Here is a 16925-nt window from a genome sequence, read left to right on the forward strand (position 1 = left end):
ATTTTATCACTACGTATACCATGAACATGTCCATTTTATTCTTGTTTTTGAATAGTCATGTTAGGGTCCGCGGCGGTCGAGGGGTCAGACCCCTCGCCTCCCACCAAAGCGATCTGGGTTCGATCCCAGCGGGGCAGATGCCCGGAATTTCGCATGTAGGAATCGCTCCGATTTCGTGGCTGGCGGGGTTTTTCGGGGATCTCCCGTTTCCACTGCCCCGCTCATTCAAGCGCTTCACCATTGCAGGGCTTCATTGCTTACCATCCCTTAGGGCACGCAGATGCCTACAGGCGCCCAATAACAAGTCTGCACTCGGGGTACGATACCCTACCCTCAGGTACCTTCCCCATACAATATTTATGTATTTGCTAGTTGTTTCTGCTTTATTATTTAAGACGTCATTTCTTCTGTCTGGAATATCAAAAAAGTCTAGTTTGGTGTAAACCTCTCATTCGGGAATACCAGTTTTGAACGGCCAAAAAAGGCTGGGTAACGACAATGGCTCAAGTGAAAAAAAAAAAAAAAAAAAACCATGTCAATAAACAAACAGAAGTATATTTGCGGCACACTTTTAACGAATGGAAATATTTAGTTTTAGAGCTAGATTATGCATGAAATTCCAACAAGTAATGCCTTTGGCATTTCTGTTAATCTACATACATTGTGACGTTAAAACCGGTGGATGTAGCAATGAATTTATGAAATCTAGGTTGTTTACCTTGTTTGTTATGTGCTAATTCACACAATTTTATGTTTTGATACAGTGTGATATATAAAACTTATTTCTTTAAAACCAAAAGTGACATTTCAGTACATTGATAAATTTACCGTGAAATACAGACAAGATAATTGTTTAAGTTTTATCAAAACGAAGCCAAATGTGTTGTGTATAAATGCATTCTGAGATGTACAAATTACAGTAAGTGATTATTCATAAATTAGCGTACGTATGGTACGATATTTGAAATATATTTTTTTAAGTGCCCAGACGCGCGAGAGTAACAAGCACCCAATCAGTTATGTGAATACGAGATGCAGTGATATGCAATACAACTAGTCACGAAATCTATTTGCGAAATTCAGGCGTCTCTAATCATAAGCTGTTTGACTAGTTAAATGCATAAAACAGAAGTTAACATGCACAATTCAACGTAAACTAAACATAAAAACCGATGCCTGTTTAAAATTTCACGTTTCAGCTTGTTTACAATGATGTTGCGTGACGTCAGTATTTTTTACTCTTATTGGCGCAAGTATTGTCATGTTTCCGTGAAATCCGTACACTGTAGAATGAGCTGACGGAGTACTGTAAATGGTTGTCTTGCGTTTAAGAGATGCGTTTCCGTTTGATTACATTTCCGTGTCATTACATAACGGGCCTTAATGATAACAAGGTGTACTGTCACTGGCCATGAAGGCATACTGAGAGTAGCGAGGCAGATGTGTGAGATAAACCAAATTGTAAGTGAACAGGGAAAAAGACGGTAACGTTAATAAAAATTAATGTTAATAATTCAATATGATTACTAATTACATCTTTGAACATAGAAGCTGTTGATGCAAGTTTCTTTCGGCTGGCACAAGGAACTTGAACGACAGCACTGATATACTCTGCACTTCCATGGTTCAGTGGTCAGAAGAAGGCAGGTAACAATGTATTGCCCCCTTTCCTGATCTTGAAGAGAGATAAGCGGCTTAGCACGGTCTCGCCAGTCCCCACTACGAGCAGGTAGTACCTGGTTCAGGGAAGTTCCCGCTGCTCAATCCTTAGCAGCACTCTTCAGCGCGTATTATTTTTAAACGACTGCGTGTAAAATTCCAAAAACAACGCGAAATGGGACTTTCAAAAAACCTTCGATTAGAGTTTACAGGCAGTGCACAGACATATGTTAGGTATCAAACGATGCAGTATTCTTTCTACTGTATGTAGTTTAACTTCCATTTTGATTCGTCGAATACGAACTTAGGTGGAAATAGTTTCACAGATGTCTGCACTCGCTACATGTGAAAAATTGGTAATATTAGCTTGTTGCATGTGCTCCGCTTATGCACATCTTGATGTGTCGCGCGGCGCCTAACCACGCACCGATGCAACCTGCACAAGCAAAGTATTCGCGCGCTGCGCGCATGACGTTCGGAGCCGCTCGGGAGCCCTCGGGGAAGCTCGTTTTGGCGGGCTGCCAACCGGACATCGCCGAAGGCGCCGGTTCCGGTTGCCCCGACCGAGAACAATCTGCCATGTTTGATACTAGCAGTTCGCAGAGTATAAAAGGGGGCCCATTTTGCGCTGAAGGAGGAGACTCGTCGCGACCACCAGCAAAGCCAGCCGGAGGCCCTGCTGCTCTTCCCTGCCGAAGGAAGCTACACCGTCAACACGTCTCGCCGGTCTGCCGTCACGCTACCCGTTGGAAGAAGCTACCACTTGGTAAAGTACTGTTTCGTCGTAGACACTTATAGACCGAGTGGGTAGAAAACTTAGTGAGAAGAGGGGCAGTGGTGACGGAGGCAAGGCTTGGAGACGGCGGTGTGAGCTTGCGAATCCCGATGAAAGACTTGACAACTGACTGGACATACAACACTTAGGTGCGAAACCCGGCAGTGACACGTGAAGAATAATGCCAGTGCCCACACCGACGAGCATTTCTCCCGCTATGATAGTTTTGGGGAGATAGTCAATGGTAACCCCTGCATCGACGAATAAGAACTTGCCCGCAGAAATACGTGTAAGAACTTGCCCGCAGAAATACGTGTCGACAAGAGTAACCGAAGTCGACGACCTGTTATATTAATTATTAGAGGTCTGCGTACCCTCGTAAAAACATGCTTTATGTATTAGTCATCTTGTGTATAAATAGTAGTATTTTAGTTAATTGATAGTAATGATTATGCTGATGCTAACTTGCGCATTGACAGAGGTCAATAATATTCCATAAGTCGAGGGGTTTTGTTAGTTATTTTCATTTGCACTCTGGGAATTTATGTACGTTAATTGTTTGTAACTTAGCTTTTCTTTTGACGGTGTACCCAGCGCCAAGCGGCGTGCCAAGTATGAGAGCACGGGCAAGTGTGAAGTGGATTTGTTAAGCTGCATTCACGTGTCTCATGTTGCAATAATTCTTAAACGTTTCTGTTCACAGACTTTTGACACGCTGCAAATATCAACTGTTTACTTTTTGTCATTAATGAAGTTGTAATGAATAATTTCATGTATAATCAATAATAAATGTGTTGTTACCATACAGTTGTAATAGCTTTAGATGACATTTCGCCACACTCTGTTCCATTCCTACTCCTTGTTCCCCTTGAGTGTTTTAACACGAGAGGCTACAAGCTGATCATCGTTTGGCTATCCCAGATATAGCTGTGACATATTTTAGCCTTAACAAATATCCATAGTGCTTTGTCTCTATAAGGGATTCACCCCATCTCTCTACAATATGTTAGTAACATGTAAGAGGTGATTTCATAAAAGACTCCACTTCTAGATAATACAGAGATTTATAATTTAATTATTATATGATAGAATTATTGATAATACAGAGATTTATAATTTAATTATTATATGATAGAATTATTGCACCTATTAAAATGAAATTTTATTTTAGTATACAAGAAGGTTACATGCATATACAGTTAACGCATCAGACACAAGACTTTTTAAAATTCTGTATAAAACTGCTTTAAATTATTAAAACTTAAGGTTTAATATCTCAATTAAAATGTTATGAAAAATTTCGAAACTACGTACAGACAACAACAGTAGTTAATAAAACTTTTGACAAAATTTCATTGCAATCTGCAGCAAAAAATTTAAATTGATGTACAAATGTTTTGAAGTACCACTTTCATCCATTTGTGTTAAATTCTTATAGTATTAAATCATGTAGGTACTATTAAAATGGTTAAAAACTAAAATAAGAATAGTGTAAATATTCAAAACAAAAAAGTATGGGCTACATGAAATATGTCCTTTTACTAATTAATTAGCCTTGAAATTTAACCAACAGTACCTACTTTAGGACTTTTTACGTTCGTTAAGTTTCTGTGGATTTTTTTTTCTGCGTTGCTGTCTTTGGAAAAGGTTAGCAACATTGTGTAACAAACCAAAAAATGCCTAAAAATAAACCAACAGTGGCTGCACGTGCAGCAGAATTTTCAAAAGAAGGGTTTTATGTGAGTGGTAGTAAAATATTGATGTGTAAATTTTGCGAATGTCGTTTAGAGTTTGAAAGAAAAGATACATTAAACAAACACATTCGGTCAGAGAGACACAAAAATGGGAAGCAAAGGCAACAAACTTCAAAACGGCAGCTTTCAATTGACGAGGCAGGGCCAGTGATAAAACGAGCCAAGGAACAAAAAGATGAATTTGTAATGGAAACAGTTGAAACATTTATTGCGGCTGGAATTCCTGTTGAGAAAATGGACAACTGCAAACTTAGGGAATGGCTAGCAAAACATGTCAGTGGTGCTGGTGATATATACCTAGTGCAGACTGGGTAAGAAAAAAATATATTCCTCTTTTAAGGGAAAAGAAAGAGATGAGAGAAAAAGTGGCCGACCAGAAAGTCGTAATTATGGCAGATGAAACCACAGATAAAGCTAATAACTGTGTGTTCAATATTCTTTTCCCGATATTGCAACCAGGGGCAGAACATAGCATTTTACTTGGAGCATCATGTGTACTTGAAGCTGCTAATGCTGTCAACTGCTCGAAGGCTGTGATTGACATATGCACCAAGTATGAAATCAAAGAAGAAAACATAGTTGCATATGTGTAACTCATGGTGCTAGATATATGACCAGATCTGCAAGCACTTTGAAAGGTATATTTGGTGAACATTTGTACGACGTGCAGTGCTGGGCACATAAAATCAATTTGGTAGGGCAGATCTGGCAGAACAGTTTGGAGGATTTAAACCTCTTTGTGATCAAGGTAAAAAAGTCTTTTTTGAACACACGAAAGAGACGGCATGCCTACCTCAACTTTTTGAGGGACAAGAATGGAAAATATAACGTGAAGATGTTTCCAATGCCCATTGTGACACGATGGAACACGTGGTTTCATTCTGTTTTCTACCTGGCTAATCACCTGCATAACATTGTTAACTTCTTCGAACAATTGAGTGAAGAAAATAAAGCTGGTGTGAAATTCATGAAGGGACTGCAAGAAACTGAGATACAAGCCCTTGAAGCTCAGTGTGTGTTTGTCACTGAAAATTGTGCCTGCTTTGTTGACACAAACTTTTTGGAGGGATCCTCCTACCAAACTGCCCACCACCTCTATTCAAAGCTTCAGAAGCTTCAAATTTCATTGGAAGTTCTAACAAAAGGAATTTTTCCAGAGACTGTTGAAAAGTTACTGAGAAAAATGAAAAGTGTTCAGTCTGCAGCCTTGAAAGAACAGTTCAAACAGACATCACAGCTTAGCTTACTAAAGCTACATGATTTTGCCTCAAGTGATCCTTCTCAAGCACTTTTTCGTGATACTGATGCCCTGCTGAACCCCAGAAATATTGGGAATGTCAGCATGGAAGACAAAAAGTTCTCAAATATTGTTGATACTCTACCTTTCCTACAAAATGTGCCAAGAACTGCAATAGCAGCAGGTTATATGGCCCTTCAAAAGCTTGTAAACAGTGAACTACAAAAACCACACACAGCCAGTGTAGACATAGTGAACCTCTTGTGTCAACTGAAGTGTGACTTTCCTGAGTTTGCTGCAGCTGCACTCAAATTACATAATGTGGATACCAACATCAAATGTTGACACTGAAAGGATATTTTCAAAGTATTCTGTCATTGTCAGTGACCAGAGAAGATCTCTTTTGCCTAAGAATGCTGAACTTATAACTATGGTTGCTTTCTCATAAATCATGAATAATGTTCACCAAAATAAAATACTGGCACCTGTATGTAAATGCACCTTCACCAAATATGGGAAGAATAATGCCAAAATTATGACATCCTAAGTTATGTTCATAATGTTTTATACTTTCCTCTAAAACACATATTTATTTACATTGAACAATGTTTTAATTTATTTTGAGAAAAAAATTGTAAATATTAATAAAAGGGGTTACAATTACATTTACTATTATTGATTTTAAATCACCTAAATAAATCATAAAGGCGATACCAAAAAAATCTGAATTTTTATGACGATAAAGAAGAAATCTCAAAATCTTTAGGACGAAATTTCCCAAAAAATAAAACCGTAAAATCTTGGCTCTACCTATTGTTTAATGGTTGGTTAAGTTTTATGTGTGTTCACTCTTTCTTTTTTTGGCTACGGTTTTCTGCTTGAAAGCTGGCTGATGCAATAGTTTGCTTACGAAAGCACTGGAGAGACAGGGGACTTCTGCGTGGGAAAGACTCTTAATTTGGTTGAAATGCTATTGCTGTGCACCAGTATTGGCTAATATTTTTTATGTAAATTTTTGTGATTGGTCGAAAATTACATCACATGAGCACCCTTGTCTTTCTCAAAAGAGAAGGGTGACCATGGAGTCAGTCAGCATCTGTACAAGGTACCGAGAGGTCGCTTGTGGTGCGATGGCTCACAATTAATATAATAATGTAGTGGAAGAGACTATGTTGCAATTGTGGTTCAAGCTACACCGAACTTGAAACCTCCTTGGACATTTAAAATTATAATTCGTTCAACCACAGCCGTCCGTAAAAACCATAACAGTCCTTCGGTCAGTACTGTAAGTTTCAAACAAGCAATGGATTATCTAATGAAAAGTATATAATTTTCAACTTCCAACTACCTTGAATAAGAAATTTGTGTTTGTTTGAGTCAGTGCAGATGTTTTGTAAGACCAGTTTGTAGTTTCAACAAGTAAGTTACTTATTTTTGTGGGTTGAAGATAGCAGTCATGGTGACTCGTGAATTTTCGTAATGGAAAATAAAAAACTGTGAAAATAATTTTGAGTCCGTTAGACTTTTTTTAAGCAATAAATTATGGACATTAAATTTATTCTGAAAACCTTTTTCAACATTCAATCAAACTTTTTCAAGTGTTTCTGTATGTGCACTCTAGACCAATTCTGATCTAGTTGGAGGTCTGGAGTTTAATAAATTAACCACACTTCTGTGTAAACAATGATTTTGGTTTAGAAAAATAACAACTTTAAAATGTGTTCAAATGTAAGTTAAAAAAATTATTACAGAAGCATTTTAACAACTAAACAAACTTAAAAACCTCCTTAGGAAATAATATTTTATGTGTAAAAACTTTACAGACATTTGGAGGTTAAAATTTAACACGTCCGTCCATCAAACGTATTTAAGTTACCAAACTTTTGACAGATGGATGGACAGATGAAATTTTTTGGGCCATCTTATCGTCTTCAGGTCACGTCATTAATGGATGGTTAACGGACGGAGGCGAAGGGCCATTGTAATTCCAGCTTCACCGAGGCATAGGATAGCCATGTTTGTCACTAGCTACTCACTGGCATTGGAGACCTCCTTGACGTACTGCAAGGCGACCCTCTTGAGCATCTCTGCGTGCTCCTCTGCCACGAACAGGCCCATGAAGTTCTGCGACACATACGTCTCCAGTCTGAGCGGTCCCTGCAGGTCCGCCACCCTCTGAAGCTCTGCAACACGCTTCAACGTGCGTGCGAGCTGAAGGGAGCAGTCATCCGGCGCCTGCAACAGACAAGCCAACCATCAGACATGAACGAAACGTCACTTATGCTTCATTAGTTTTATTTTATTTTATTATAAATTTATTACCATGCCCACCAACAGCTCTAGGGACTTAAGCGGTGGGCACAACAAAAAAAAAAAAAAAAACACAGGACAAATATAGTCAAGGTGCAAGCATGTGACTACTGCCTACCATTATGCACCAGGCAGGCAATACCCCTGTACAGAGAAGGGAGGGGGGGAAATCATGTAGGCACTACCGCAACTGGGCAAACAGCGCAACAGCGTAAACCACGTTTTGCAAGTTAATAAATTGGCTGACCTAGACCATAGACACAATTTAACTTACTCCATCTGGTTAGCACTAGGAGATTGGTTCGATAGATTTACTATACTTAGTCTCAATATCATTGCAGCATTAAACCTGGAACACTGTTGACATCCATCACTATATGTTTACGAAAATAATTGTGACTTTGAATGTTGTAAAAATGTTTCACATTAGTAATGAAAAAAAAAAAAATTGTTGTACACCAGTATTAGAATCAAAACAAGTTATCGCTTTTCAAAATTTACGTTAAAATATGAGTAACACAAAAAAAATTTTAACGTGTGATTAGTGTTGTATTGCTAAGTGAAATATGTATTTTAATATACAATTTTAGACATCCAAAAAAAAAAACAGCTTAATGGTATTTGGATATGCAGACTTTTAAGGAGAATTACCTGGTCTTCAAAAAGTTGTGTTTCAGTAAACATCTGGATAAAAAAACTTTTCTCTATAATATTTATCATGTAGATACCTATGCTACTAATGTTCCAAAATGGTGAATTACCTGTGTGAGGTTATATACATTACTTAATAAATATGTGCATTTAAAATACTACTTATACATTTATATCATTATTGTAAAAAAAGGTTTCATTAGGCCTATATAGCCAAAACTGTTGCACACTTTAACAGTAGCCTATGGAGGTATAAAAAGAATGTTTTGCTCTTCGCTGTATGGTTGGGAAAGTTGATGTTGAGGTTATGAAATTAATGTACTTCGGGTATTTTCACTCACTAATGCAATATGGTATAATTTCATGGGGAAATAGCTCGGAAGCTATTAAAGTCTTTATAATACAAAAAAAAGCCATAAGGATTATTTGTAATAGCAAGCAAAGAGATTCATGCAAACCACTTTTTAATAAACTATGTATTCTGCCATTGCCAAGTCAATATATCTTTTCAGTTTTAGTGTTTTTAAATAAAAATCTGAATATTTTTAAGCCAAATTCAGCAATACATCCATACGAAACTAAAAAATGTGATGACTTGCATATAACTCGGGCAAGAACTACTTTACAGCAGAAAGGCATATATAATACTGCTTTGAAGTTATTTAATAATCTTCCATTAACTTTAAAACAACTATGTAAGAGTAAAAGTAAAAATTTTAAATATAAATTAAAAGAATATCTCATCTCAAAAACATTTTATTCTGTTGATGAATTTTTAAATTGTATTGATAATCATAACTTGTGTGTTAACATCTGAATTTTGTGTGTGTGTGTGTGTGTGTGTGTGTGTGTGTGTGTGTGTGTGTGTGTGTGTGTGTGTGTGTGTGTGTGTGTGTGTGTGTGTGTGTGTGTGTGTGTGTGTGTGTGTGTGTGTGTGTGTGTGTGTGTGTGTGTGTGTGTGTGTGTGTGTGTGTGTGTGTGTGTGTGTGTGTGTGTGTGTGTGTGTGTGTGTGTGTGTGTGTGTGTGTGTGTGTGTGTGTGTGTGTGTGTGTGTGTGTGTGTGTGTGTGTGTGTGTGTGTGTGTGTGTGTGTGTGTGTGTGTGTGTGTGTGTGTGTGTGTGTGTGTGTGTGTGTGTGTGTGTGTGTGTGTGTGTGTGTGTGTGTGTGTGTGTGTGTGTGTGTGTGTGTGTGTGTGTGTGTGTGTGTGTGTGTGTGTGTGTGTGTGTGTGTGTGTGTGTGTGTGTGTGTGTGTGTGTGTGTGTGTGTGTGTGTGTGTGTGTGTGTGTGTGTGTGTGTGTGTGTGTGTGTGTGTGTGTGTGTGTGTGTGTGTGTGTGTGTGTGTGTGTGTGTGTGTGTGTGTGTGTGTGTGTGTGTGTGTGTGTGTGTGTGTGTGTGTGTGTGTGTGTGTGTGTGTGTGTGTGTGTGTGTGTGTGTGTGTGTGTGTGTGTGTGTGTGTGTGTGTGTGTGTGTGTGTGTGTGTGTGTGTGTGTGTGTGTGTGTGTGTGTGTGTGTGTGTGTGTGTGTGTGTGTGTGTGTGTGTGTGTGTGTGTGTGTGTGTGTGTGTGTGTGTGTGTGTGTGTGTGTGTGTGTGTGTGTGTGTGTGTGTGTGTGTGTGTGTGTGTGTGTGTGTGTGTGTGTGTGTGTGTGTGTGTGTGTGTGTGTGTGTGTGTGTGTGTGTGTGTGTGTGTGTGTGTGTGTGTGTGTGTGTGTGTGTGTGTGTGTGTGTGTGTGTGTGTGTGTGTGTGTGTGTGTGTGTGTGTGTGTGTGTGTGTGTGTGTGTGTGTGTGTGTGTGTGTGTGTGTGTGTGTGTGTGTGTGTGTGTGTGTGTGTGTGTGTGTGTGTGTGTGTGTGTGTGTGTGTGTGTGTGTGTGTGTGTGTGTGTGTGTGTGTGTGTGTGTGTGTGTGTGTGTGTGTGTGTGTGTGTGTGTGTGTGTGTGTGTGTGTGTGTGTGTGTGTGTGTATATATATATATACACATACATACATATATATATATATAAAATAGTTATGTTATGTGTATATTTGTGTGTTTATGTATAAAATATCTTTGTGTATGGACACCTTAATATTATATGTGTACAATACATGTATGCTCTATCCCTTTAATTGTGATATGTGTATATAATCATGATATTGTTTATAACTTTTATCTTACTATGTTATGGATTTATTTTTTATTTTGTATTGTATTGTATATACTGACATGTTCTACACCATTGAGCAATCGCTCATTCATGGTCGACGGAACGTAACTATAAATAAATAAATAAATAAAATGTCTGCAAGCACTTCAATACAATTGATTAATTTTAAAGTAGTACAATACCACCAAAGGAAAGAAAAATGATGTTGGTCGCGTGTAGAAGTCCTAATGAAACACGGAACTTGGGTCCATGATGCTCATTGGTAAGTTTCAACCCCTCTAGCAAAATTTAATTTACCAAATCATTTTACTTTTATAACTTTTTCCTTTTACTCATTATTTAAAATAATTTCATAGATAACTTTTCATATTTAATTGTTTTAACATGTTTTATAAATTTTATAAGTATTCATTTGTTTTTATAAACTTAAAGGGCAATTTATATGTCAACTAAGAGCACGTAATTGAGTTGACTAAGGTTATAAATTCATAGTTAGTATATATACTATATATAGTCTCTGACATGTTAAAGGTACCTACTTATTATTTGTATATCATTCATAAATCAATAAAATTTTGGATTTCCCAAAAGCCTGAAAAACCAATGCCAATTTCACTCACAGTATCTTATCAGGAAGTCAATCAAAACAACTAAGTAGGCAAACTCTCCTGACGTCAACCTTATCAAATAATTAAGAAGATTGAATGTCGTTTGCCGCTTTTCCAGATAAAATCTTTAGTTGAGGTGAATGCAATACCAAAGTTATTTAAGAAAAAAAAGTTTAATTCTTAAGTTATGCAATCACTATTACAAAAAAATTATTTATTATAAAAAATACTCATTCAAAATAGTGCCAATATTAATTTAAGCATTATAAATAAAGTAATTACAAGGTGCAACACTAAAATTATCTGACAGTGCCATCAAGTAGCAGTTAAGCGTGGAGCTGTGTTAGATTCTAAAGTCATGAGAACCTGGGCTGGGCAAGTAATGAATCACAATTAATCACCCTTCCATCTGGTCACGACAGTTCGACATTAGCCCTGGCTTATGTAGAAGCTGTTTTCTGTGAATGCATTGCAACACAAACTCACTCATTACTTTTAATCGTAGATACCCAAAATGTTCATTAATAAATATTTAGACCTGTTTGTCATTAACCCCAACTAAACAATATTTTAGGTGATGTGACTAAGCTGACGAGCAGCTGTACAAAATATTGATAACTAGCAACAGCAAAACATCAAAATATCTCGGTAAATGAAACCTTACTTACGTTATATGATTAAGCACATATCATCTTGGCAGTGTTTTCTAAACACATGGTCGAGTGGTCAGGTTGATGATCTGGGTTTGATACACGTTGGGGTTGACATGTAATTTATTTCAAGTTGGAAACATGGCGGACAATTCCGTGAGCCAGAAGGTTTCATCACTGTACTCCCGTTTCCCCCAACCATTTATTTAGTCAATACACCATTTTCAGCCAATCACTCATCATCACCATTGACTATAATGTTGACTAAATATTACGCCCTAATTAAATCATTCATTTCTCCAAGCAAATTGATAAATCATGAATGTGATTCAGGGTTGCATTTAGCCATGTTACATGAGCATATACTTAATTTCAGGTATGATATGAGAATGGACAAATAACTGAATAGATGACACAGTACCTTAAAGAAAGACACAAGCGTTATGTGGGGCATGAAATTGTGAGCACCGTTCCAGCCGCACTGCGCCAGCGACTGCTCCCAGAACGCCTGCAGCTGTTCCAGCAGTGGACCGACGGGGCAGGCATACAGTATGTACTCCCTCGGAGCACAGTCTTCCAGGGTGGGGTCGTTCACGTGCGCCAAAAGCCAGTCTGAAGCAAGCTGCACACTTCTATTGCCTGTTGCCGCCAGAGCCTTCTCCCTAAATTGCAAAACCATTAGTACCAATATTTGTAAAAAGCCAATTATATTTTAGGGTCAAGTTAACTCCTTGAATTTCAAAGAAAGTACGTGCATAATATATACTACTTGTAGACTGAATTAGTCTACGTACATTAGGATACATACAAATAGGATTGCACTGTGATTTGACATGCCAATTCAGTAAAACCCGGAACATCTATTGATTTACTAAAAACTACAATGTGCACTATTTCGTTTCTCAGGTGGGCTATAATAGCTATGACGTAAATCGAACAGTACCTATTAAGAATGAATTTTAAAAATTGCAGGTTAGGGATCATCAATGTAGGTATATCTAAAATTAATTACAACTTATCATTTGGAAAGACTTTAAATTTTGTAAACGCTTACGCTCTATGTTTCGGAAAACCCATCTGCAATAAAATCTGTAAAGGCGAAATATGTTGTTTTAAAATTTTCGTTGGTGTGGGATTTTTCCTGGGCGGTAACGTTGCCATGTTGAATTAGTTACTACTTAATACTATATGAGTACGTTAAGGAATAAATCATAATTTTATTTACCATAATAGCCAATTATTACTACCAAAAAAAATAATAAAAAATATAATTTTTGATGGGAAATTTTTTTTTGGTAACGTTTTGTAGTACTGTGTATCTTGAATGTACTTATTTTGTCTTTCTAAATAAAGTAAGTTCCGGTGTAAATAATGGCGGGTGTGTTATTTGAAGATATTTTCAACGTGAAAGATATAGATCCAGAAGGAAAAAAGTTCGACAGAGGTAAGAAACGCAAGATTTATATAATGTTTGCGTAGATATTTTTTTTTATCACTACAAGCAAAGATTCTGTTGAGAAATGTTTACTCTAGAAATGTTTAAACTAACCTCAATTTGAGGGAATGTTTATATGATTTTATTAATTTAAGATTTCACAGAACTTTCAGTTGTATTTTAAAGAAGATCATAGATGTCTAAAATGTCATGTTTTAACTCATTGTGTTTTCCAACAATTCGTTTGCTTCATTTGCATCAATTAATTCACCCGGTAGGCTATTCTTTCTAATTAACCTAGAACGTATTTTTCATTTCTATCCGATCCATGTCAAACATCGAACGCCTTCCAAACTATTTGCTATTTTAACACATTGTCCTGCAGTCTATTTCCTAGTTCACCCTAGCCTTTTTTTCCCTCTAATTACCTAGAATGGCTTTACCAGCCTTTCCATCCACTTTATTCTAACCAGTGTGCCACATTATTTTGTCTGTTCATCTCTTGTGGCCTGTTTGTCTTTCCCTTCCTCTATCACTACTCCACATACATGTAACTCATCTTGCTGTTTTCTTCTGCACCTGTTGCTACCCTTACATCTCTGTCAACAGCCATCCCAGTTGGGTAATCATTGCGTATCGCATATCCAAGTTTATCTCTTAATCCTGGTGGCATTGTCCTGTATGATTGATCCTGTGGTACATGATGCGTGCTGTTTTAATTTAGTATGTTGGAAAATCTTGGACATAACAAAAATATTACAATACAAATAACGTTGGGAAGTAAAACAAATAATTCAATTTTAGATTTTTATTTGATCTGATAATACAATCATTATTCATTGTTATATCACAATTTTTGTTGTAGCCAGGATCCTTCGATGTACTAAATTAAAACAACAAGCATCAAGTAGGCCTACAACAGTTATAATGTATTCAGGATCATGCCTTTAGTTTCAAGGGATAGACTTGGTTATGTGATACGAAACATCTGGGTTGTTTCACTCTTTTACATTTGTACAATCATCTCCAAACAACTTCAATCTACATTTCATACTTTTACAGTTATAATTCATCATATTTGTGACTATTTGAGGTCCTTAGACACACCCCGTTAAGGAACTCATTTTTAGATATTCCAGATACTGTCCCAAAATGCCTAGTTGAAACCGTCAGGCACCGTACTTTCACAAAGTATGTTTGTTTACAAATTTTGTTGATAGTACAGTATTGTGTATCTGTAAGCATTTAATTAATGTTGCTTTTTATATGGTAAGGGTAGTTGCCTATTACCTATGTGAGTTTTTCCTGAAAATATTTCAAATGTAAAGCTGTTAATTACGTAGGTAAAAGTGTATGTAGAATAGAGCCCAAAACAGTGAATTGTATTATTCCAGATATCAGTTAGGTAAAATAAGACTTCTTCACACAGTAATATTTTATTGATAATGTTGGAATTGTGTTGAAAATTTATTCATTGTTCAAATATAAAACAAATACTAATTGTTTACTTAATTAACATTGCTAAAATAAATTATCAGATGTTTTTAAAGGGTTAGCAGTTATGTCACTTGGTTATTGTAAGTTCAGGAAGTTTTGAGATAAAATCACAAAAAAAAAGGAAGTAGCTACAATATTTTATTTTTATTATTTTGCATTATGCCTATACACTATTTATTTAATTCTTAAAAATAAATATTTATTCCAAATCACTAAATGTAATGTTGCAGGATCTAAGTTTCTTTAAACTCAATATTTGTAAGTTTTTCTTGTATTTTTAAGTAGAGTTGCCTTTTCTCATGAAACACTTCTGAAACTTCAGTTTTAAGGGGTGTAAATTTATACATCACATAAGAGTATGCATGTGATAATTTTGCTGACCTGAACTCTGCCTATTTTAAATATATGTGTTTTTGAAGCAGTGGATCTAAAAATAATAATTTCAAGTAATTTACGTTATGTTTTTCACCAATGTTACAATATGCAAGTGTTTCAGTAATAATTTAAGCTAATTGGAAACACATCATCCAAGTGAAAGTAAGCAGGAAAATAAAATTAAACAACATACAACCTTACTGACAGCAGGGGTGCCTCCAGGAAAACTTTTCAGGAGGGTCTATCATACAAACATGACATGAAATGTACAAGATTTACAAATTCATGGTCTCAAATAATGAATCTTGAATGTTTCATACAACGTTTAATGAATGAAAATTTTAACAAATTATTTTAAGTAAGTATTTAAGTAAATACTTAAATACTTACACCCCCAAAAATATTTTTGTCTGAGGAGTGGCTATTGCTCCCCTCCCCTCCAACCCCTCTGGAGCTGTGCTATATTGACAGCGAGGTGGTGTAGTGGTAAGACACTTAAACTTACATTCCAGAAGACACTGGTTCAAATTCTGTTTCGACGATCCTGACTTTCATTATCTATGGTGTCTTCAGATCACTCTAGCCAATTGCAGGTATGGTTCTTTCCTACTGGATGTGGCAGTTTCCTTTTGGGGATGTAGCATATTCTTCCTACTTTACAAATTGTGTGTAAATTAAGATTTCATTCCCTAACAATTTTGGGGCTCGTTTAAGTAGGTTGTTAATCAAAATGGACCTGCATAAATATGCTGTTGCATCACTAGGGTCTTGGTCAAAATCGTACCAAGACTGTAGATCTAAGTACAGAGAATTTAAGTCCTTAATGGCTATGAAGGGCCATTGAGAGTGAGAGTTGCAGAAGGGGGGGGGGGGGGGATAATGGGGCCAGAGCACCAGAGATATCCTACTTGTGTTTTGAAATTTTTTTAATGCTTGAGTCTACCCCGTGGCTTAACTGTAAACATGATCTGTGTGTATATATATATATATATATATATATATATATATATATATATATATATATATATCTTATATATAAAATTCTCGTGTCACAGTTTTCGTCGCCATACTCCTCCGAAACGGCTTGACCGATTTTGATGAAATTTTTTGTGCTTATCCGGTATCTATGAGAATCGGCCAACATCTATTTTTCATCCCCCTAAATGTTAGGGGTAGTCCACCCCTAAATTTTTTTTTTTATTTCCAGTTTTTGGTCGGAAATCACCATGGCAACGGCTGTTGCTTTGTTGATGCTTCATTCGTCTCTATGGCAACGGCTATTTCATTGTTAGTGCAGTCCTCATCACCGTTGAAATTTTGCAAGTGGTAGTGGGAGGGGGAGGTGTGGTGGTAGTGGGAGGGGGAGGTGTGGTGGTAGTGGGGGGTGGAGGGGGAGGTGTGGTGGTAGTGGGAAGGGGAGGTGTGGCGGGAGTGGGAGGGGGAGGTGTTGTGGGAATTGGGGGGTGGAGGGGGAGGTGTGGTGGTAGTGGGAAGGGGAGGTGTGGCGGGAGTGGGAGGGGGAGGTGTGGCGGTAGTGGGCAGGGGTAGGGGGAGGGTGGGAGAGGGACCGCCGACGCCGAGCAGATTTTTTCGCGAAATATGCCTGCCCCTAATGTTCCTTATGTTACGCAGGATGACATTTTCCGAAAATTGGATCTAATGGGTGGTTAAAACCAGGCAACAGTGGGTACTTTGTCTGCATGAGAACAGTATTTTGCATTGTTCATGCCTTCTGCGTCTCCATGGCAACGGGCATCGCGCGGCAGTGGCGTACCCACAACGAGGGGCATGTATTATGAGCGGCGCAAGAGTGATCTGCCTGTAGACTGC

At 37.3% G+C, this 16925-nt stretch overlaps 2 protein-coding genes across 5 annotated transcripts in view; one reads left to right on the top strand and one right to left on the bottom strand.

Moving 5' to 3' along the window:
* LOC134531042 (ecdysteroid-phosphate phosphatase) overlaps window positions 1-12961 on the bottom strand; it is a 97592-nt gene extending 84631 nt beyond the window's left edge. For 2 of the 4 annotated variants that reach the window (XM_063366535.1, XM_063366534.1), the window contains exons 1-3: window positions 12843-12961; window positions 12210-12450; window positions 7462-7660 (exon numbers count right to left, since the gene is read on the bottom strand). In XM_063366535.1, the coding sequence (XP_063222605.1) occupies window positions 7462-7660; window positions 12210-12450; window positions 12843-12949 (547 nt within the window). In that variant the 5' untranslated portion in view covers window positions 12950-12961. The remainder of the gene's footprint in view (window positions 1-7461; window positions 7661-12209; window positions 12451-12842) is intronic. The other 2 variants (XM_063366536.1, XM_063366539.1) reach the window with 2 other exon arrangements.
* Window positions 12962-13107: 146 nt separating this feature from the next.
* The window catches only part of LOC134531044 (DNA-directed RNA polymerases I, II, and III subunit RPABC3), a 357271-nt gene continuing 353453 nt past the window's right edge, over window positions 13108-16925 (top strand). Inside the window, exon 1 of the mRNA XM_063366542.1 lies at window positions 13108-13232. Within this exon, the coding sequence (XP_063222612.1) occupies window positions 13160-13232 (73 nt within the window). The 5' untranslated portion in view covers window positions 13108-13159. The remainder of the gene's footprint in view (window positions 13233-16925) is intronic.

Source organism: Bacillus rossius, chromosome 3 (assembly GCF_032445375.1).
Source record: "Bacillus rossius redtenbacheri isolate Brsri chromosome 3, Brsri_v3, whole genome shotgun sequence".
NCBI classification, from domain to species: Eukaryota; Metazoa; Arthropoda; class Insecta; order Phasmatodea; family Bacillidae; genus Bacillus; species Bacillus rossius.